This window comes from Mesocricetus auratus, unplaced genomic scaffold (genome assembly GCF_017639785.1).
Source record: "Mesocricetus auratus isolate SY011 unplaced genomic scaffold, BCM_Maur_2.0 Super-Scaffold_100008, whole genome shotgun sequence".
In the NCBI taxonomy this organism is placed as follows: domain Eukaryota; kingdom Metazoa; phylum Chordata; class Mammalia; order Rodentia; family Cricetidae; genus Mesocricetus; species Mesocricetus auratus.
In genome coordinates this window covers 4,121,183-4,127,080 of record NW_024429192.1, presented here as the reverse complement: position 1 = coordinate 4,127,080, position 5,898 = coordinate 4,121,183, and the positions used below count along the sequence as shown (strand labels likewise).

At 52.2% G+C, this 5,898-nt stretch overlaps 1 protein-coding gene across 1 annotated transcript; it reads left to right on the top strand.

Moving 5' to 3' along the window:
* Positions 1–609: 609 nt before the first annotated feature.
* On the top strand, positions 610–5,689 carry LOC121141874 (carbonyl reductase [NADPH] 1-like). The gene is made up of 4 exons (XM_040750447.1): positions 610–946; positions 1,130–1,138; positions 2,807–2,914; positions 5,116–5,689. Exons 1-4 carry the CDS (start codon positions 667–669, stop codon positions 5,550–5,552), a joined length of 834 nt encoding a protein of 277 aa, XP_040606381.1. The 5' UTR covers positions 610–666; the 3' UTR covers positions 5,553–5,689.
* Positions 5,690–5,898: the final 209 nt, after the last annotated feature.

Sequence of the window (5,898 nt, the reverse complement as noted above, 5' to 3'; positions counted from 1 at the left end):
AATTTTGATTGAAGCTCTTATCTGAAGCTCTGGTCAGATTGTAGAAGATGCACTGTATCAGTTCCTTGTCCTGGAGTTGTGTTGAGTGGCCCGGCCGTGGCGCATTGGGCACCAGGCTGAGCAGGTGGAGGCTCCTACCTCTTTGAAGACTTAGCCTTTGTCTTCTGATACCAGCTGACAAGGGAGGTCAATACAATATAAAATACATTCATTTACCAGAGAAAGAACTGAGAGAGCAGAAGTGTGTCAGGCTTCCAACAAAAGAGCAAGAGAGTACTTTTCCTTAAATAGCCCACCTGTGCTGATCCCCCTACCCCGCCCTTTTGGGTGGATAGTTTTGGGGGCTCACCCCTACAAACACGTGGTCCATCACTGGTTAAACACTCACCAATAAGGACGGTGGGCCACTTGGAGGCTTAAGATGTCTCGCTGTGAGATGGACAGTTCACCCAACACTAACTCAGACTGGCCCATCTTGTTTGCCCTGAAGCTCCACGGAGCTGTGCCAAGGACAGTGCCCAAGACTGCTTACAGACTGGGCTCTGGGCCGAAGGTCCCCAGGCATACAACACTCCATATGTTCACACACTCTCAACCTAACATCTCAGTAGCCCGGAGTCGGCTGAGTTAGTTGTTCTGGCGGGTGCTCTCACGGTCCACTCAGCGATGTCATCAAGCAACCACATAGCACTGGTGACCGGGGCCAACAAGGGCATCGGCTTCGCCATCACGCGTGACCTGTGTCGCAAGTTCTCGGGGGACGTGGTGCTCACCGCGCGGGACGAGGCGCGGGGCAAGGCTGCGGTGCAGCAGCTGCAGGCGGAGGGCCTGAGCCCCCGCTTTCACCAGCTGGACATCGACGACCCGCAGAGCATTCGCGCCCTGCGCGACTTTCTGCTCAAGGAGTACGGGGGACTGGACGTGCTGGTCAACAACGCGGGCATTGGCACCTGGCCCAAGAATAAGCCACCAAGTAGGAAAAGAGACTTCTTCAAGAGCGCCCAGCCAGGTCTGTCTGCTCTTGGCCTGGCAGTGCAAGGGGATGGGGTGGGGACACCTTGGCTTGTGGAGGTCTCAGTAGGCTCCTCGAGAGGAGCAAGATACGTCGGGAGCTTAAGAACAAAATGAGTATTTCAGTGTTACAGGATACCTGAAGAGAAAAACGGCTGAGAGGCCTGAGTAAGTTGAAGTCTTTCATTAAATGCTGGCAAGACTGTCCCAAGCAGATGAGTGTGGCCAGTGGGTTTGCAGTTTTCAAGAGCAAACAGTGCAATTGTGACATAAACAGGGAGCTCTGGACATCAGCAGCAAGCGTTGCTTAAGAAAGCATAGAGAAAACAGTTAAACAGTCAGGCGGCGAAACAATACAATACAGGGTGACACTGTGTCAGAATTTAGGGCTGGTCCAGAGGCCGATTTTTACCGGAGATAATCTTAGCACTGAAAGTATTCGTGGGAATATTTTCATGATGTGGCATACCTATTGTCCAGTAGCCTGCTGTACCACAGCCTGGAAGTTTTTCACTCTAAGAGCCTTAACCAGTTATCTGGCTTGACTCTGGGATACTTTGCAAGTTTATGTCAGGTCAACATCTGGATCTTTTTTTTTTTTTTTTTTTTTTTTTTTGGTTTTTCGAGACAGGGTTTCTCTGTGGCTTTGGAGGCTGTCCTGGAACTCGCTTGGTAGTCCAGACTAGTCTCGAACTTACAGAGATCTGCCTGCCTCTGCCTCCCGAGTGCAACATCTGGATCTTAAAGGCCAGCTGGGTTGCCGGGCGTTGGTGGCGAACGCCTCTAATCCCAGCACTTGGGAGGCAGAGGCAGGTAGATCTCTGTGAGTTCAAGGTCAACCTGGTCTAGTAGAGTTAGTTCCAGGACAGCCTCCAAAACAAGACCAGCTGCGTTTAGTTCTAACTGATTTGGAATTAAGCAAGAAATGGGGTGGGGGAGAGGTCTTTTGCACTGAGATCCCTTGTAGGATGCCTTCACCTCGGCACCAGGACTGATGTCATGTGGTAAAATACAGGGTCATCAAACAGAAACCTCATAGAGCGTGCGATTCCTGACTGGTAGGTATCTTAGTGACTGCCCTATTTACAAAGAGAGGCAATGACCAAGGCAACTTATAAGGAGAAGCATTTAGCTGAGAGCCTGCTTACGTTTTTAAAGGGCTGGCCCGTGGATCACCGTGGAGGGAAGCAGACAGGCATGGTGCTGAAGGAGTAGCCGAGAGCTTTACATCCTGATCTGCAGACAGCGGGCAGAGAGAGGGCCTAGACCTGGTGTGTGTTGTGGATTAATCTTCTTGTACACTGTGAAGATGTGTCACTCTGGTTGGTTTAATAAGAAGCTAAACGGCCAATAGCTCGGCAGGATTCTCAGGGAAGAGAGTGAGCTGGAAGAAGGTGGCAGAGATGCCAAGAGACGCAGAGCAAGGACAGGCAACGGAGATGAGATGATAAAGCCACGGGGCAAAGATGGGTTCATTTAGGTCATAAGAACCAGGAAGTAAGAAGCCTAAGATAAAGGCCAAGCATTCGTAATTAATAAGTCTCCATGTCACTATGAGGAAACCGACGGTCCTGACAAAATGTCCCTTCAGAAACCTCAAAGCCCATTTCCAGGGACACACCTATTCCAACAAGGCCACACCTCCTAATCCTTTCCAACCGGTCCCAATCCCTGTGGGGACCATTCCCCATTTGAACCACCACAGTAGGACTTACCTAACTAGACTGCAAGTTCACTGTTGCCTCAAGTTATTACTATTGACTCCTCTTTCCTTATGTTCTTTCTCCCCTTTAAGGCATCGATCCTACCCACTTCCACATTCAAGCAGAAGCAGCAATGAAAACAAACTTTTTTGGCACCCGGGCTGTTTGCTTGGAGATACTCCCTCTAATAAAACCCCAAGGTAAGCCTGGTGTGTGGTCCGCTCTGCTCTCCTGGTCTCTGCCCTCCTGGGGTCTGCCCTCCTGGGGTCTGCCCTCCTGGGGTCTGCCCTCCTGAGGTCTGCCCTCCTGGGGTCTGCCCTCCTGGGGTCTGCCCTCCTGGGGTCTGCCCTCCTGGGGTCTGCCCTCCTGGGGTCTGCCCTCCTGGTCTCTGCCCTCCTGGGGTCTGCCCTCCTGGGGTCTGCCCTCCTGGGGTCTGCCCTCCTGGTCTCTGCCCTCCTGGGGTCTGCCCTCCTGAGGTCTGCCCTCCTGGGGTCTGCCCTCCTGGGGTCTGCCCTCCTGGGGTCTGCCCTCCTGGGGTCTGCCCTCCTGGGGTCTGCCCTCCTGGTCTCTGCCCTCCTGGTCTCTGCCCTCCTGGGGTCTGCCCTCCTGGGGTCTGCCCTCCTGGGGTCTGCCCTCCTGGTCTCTGCCCTCCTGGGGTCTGCCCTCCTGGGGTCTGCCCTCCTGGGGTCTGCCCTCCTGGGGTCTGCCCTCCTGGGGTCTGCCCTCCTGGTCTCTGCCCTCCTGGTCTCTGCCCTCCTGGGGTCTGCCCTCCTGGGGTCTGCCCTCCTGGGGTCTGCCCTCCTGGGGTCTGCCCTCCTGGGGTCTGCCCTCCTGGGGTCTGCCCTCCTGAGCTCTGCCCTCCTGAGCTCTGCCCTCCTGGGCCTGGCATCTGTTTCCAGGTCCTCCTTCTCCTCTCCAGCTGCAGCAGCACAGACCTCCGTGGTGAGCCTCAACCTGTCATTGTTTCTCCAGCCCCCACTGACGTTCACTGTGACATCTATACCTGCCTGGTTTTCCTTCCTCAAGTCTTGGGTCAAAAGTCCATTTGCCTCATGCCCTTCTGTGTGCCCAAGGTCCACTGGTGGCGCTTTCACAAGCACCTACCTGTAGTGAGAGGTCTATCTCCGCACCTGTGGTGCTGACCACTCCTGTTTGGGCATATGCAAGCGTGTGGGATTTGGTCTGGGGTCTGGGATAGGCTTGCTTGCTCTCTGGGTTCCAGTCCGGTCACAGAGAGCAGCTGAGCATTGATCCTCGGAGCTGGAAATTGGGGGTCATCGGTTTCTCGTGTAAGTGACTTCTCCCCAAATAAAATTAACCTATTTATTCTAGTCTCGCATACCTTAATTTGTACAACCACGCCTACCCACTGGACACGCCATCCAGAAAATTCTTCCACCTGCCTTGAGCACTCCCAGGATTCCCTTCCCCTGACATCCATCCACCCCTTGCTCATCTCCCTCCTCATCACATGCTCCCTCGATCTAACCGATCTAACCGTAAATCTCCATACATCGTCTTGGTAACCAACCAAGAATCCCCATGCTTATCCCTCAGAGTGTCTGACAGCTCAGCTCTACACAAGACACTCTGCTGTCAATCCACACAGTTGCAAACCCTCCTGAGCCTTTTCCTTTCCTTCTGTGTTATCTCGGTGGCTGTTTCCCACACAACCTTCAGTGGGTAGCCCAAGCCCTGAGCGTGGTTTATGTGGATTCCTATAATCCGACTCCATTCTCCTCCAGGCTCGTTTTTTTAGCTCCCTAATGACCTGCACAGGTCAAACTAGCATCTGTCTCTCATTATAAATTCTTCTAATGCCACGCAGAAGCTGCCCAGTAAGCTGGCCTCTTGCTGGTGGCTTTTTTTTTTTGTGGGTTTCCATTACCACTGCGGCCAGTCCCCCTCTCTCCTCACAGGTGCGGGTTAGCTGTGGTGACAGGAGAGTAAGTAAAATGGGCAGGAGTAACTAGTGCGCACTCTTTTCCGCATTAGCCCTTCACAGCAGACCTGGAAAGTCCCATCTCATCGCCAACAAGAGGGTCAATAAAGGCATCAACGGCATAGGCTGTGGACTGTGGGTGACTTGTCTCTGAGTTATAAGACACCAATAAAGTCAAATGACCACTTTAAAACCATACAATTTAAACTCCCATCCTCTATCCTAGCCTACCCTTCTAGAAGACTCCAGTACGTCTCAAGGCTGTGCTCACAGACCTCAGAGGGCAGCCCCTTCCAATGCCACTACCCTGCTCAATCTGCCTCAGGCTCCCCTTCCGCCACCGTGGTCCTGGCTGTGTGTGCTCGTCTTCAATTGCACACCCACCATTCTCTCAAGTGGGAATTTTCTATACTAAGCCCCTTGGTACCTGCAACCCATCATTTCTGTTGTTTATCTTAGGCAGAGTGGTGAACATATCAAGCATCATAAGTCTTGACGCCCTGAAAAACTGCAGCCCGGAGCTGCAGCAGAAGTTCCGAAGTGAGGCCATCACAGAGGAGGAGCTGGTGGGACTCATGAACAAGTTTGTAGAAGACACAAAGAAAGGAGTTCATGCGAAGGAAGGCTGGCCTAATACTGCATATGGGGTGACCAAGCTTGGGGTGACAGTCCTGTCCAGAATCCACGCCCGGAAACTCAGCGAGCAGAGGAGAGGGGACAAGATCCTGCTCAATGCCTGCTGTCCAGGGTGGGTGAGGACAGACATGGCTGGGCCAAAAGCCCCCAAGAGCCCAGAAGAAGGAGCAGAGACCCCCGTGTACTTGGCCCTCTTACCCCCAGATGCAGAGGGGCCTCACGGGCAGTTCGTTCAGGAGAAAAAAGTAGACCAATGGTGAGCTCAACTCTCTCCTCTTCCCACAGCCCCGATTTCATACCCTGTCCTAAAGTGAAACCGAGCTCTAATTCTAATATACGAAGTTTCGTGATTTCCTCAAGGAGATAAATGAAATTGTTGGAAATAAAAAAGCACGAAATGGCTCTTTACCTAAGTTCATTTGTTGTGTGTGTTTGTGTGGGGTGCTATGTTAGACATGTATCCATGCATGGCATTGCATAGACATTAGAAGAAAACCTTAAGCGTGGGTATTTTGGTGACCTCTTTTTTTTCTTGTTGAGATAACATTGTGATAGCTTAAATTATTTTTATTAATTCTTTGGGAATTTCATACATTCATATGATGT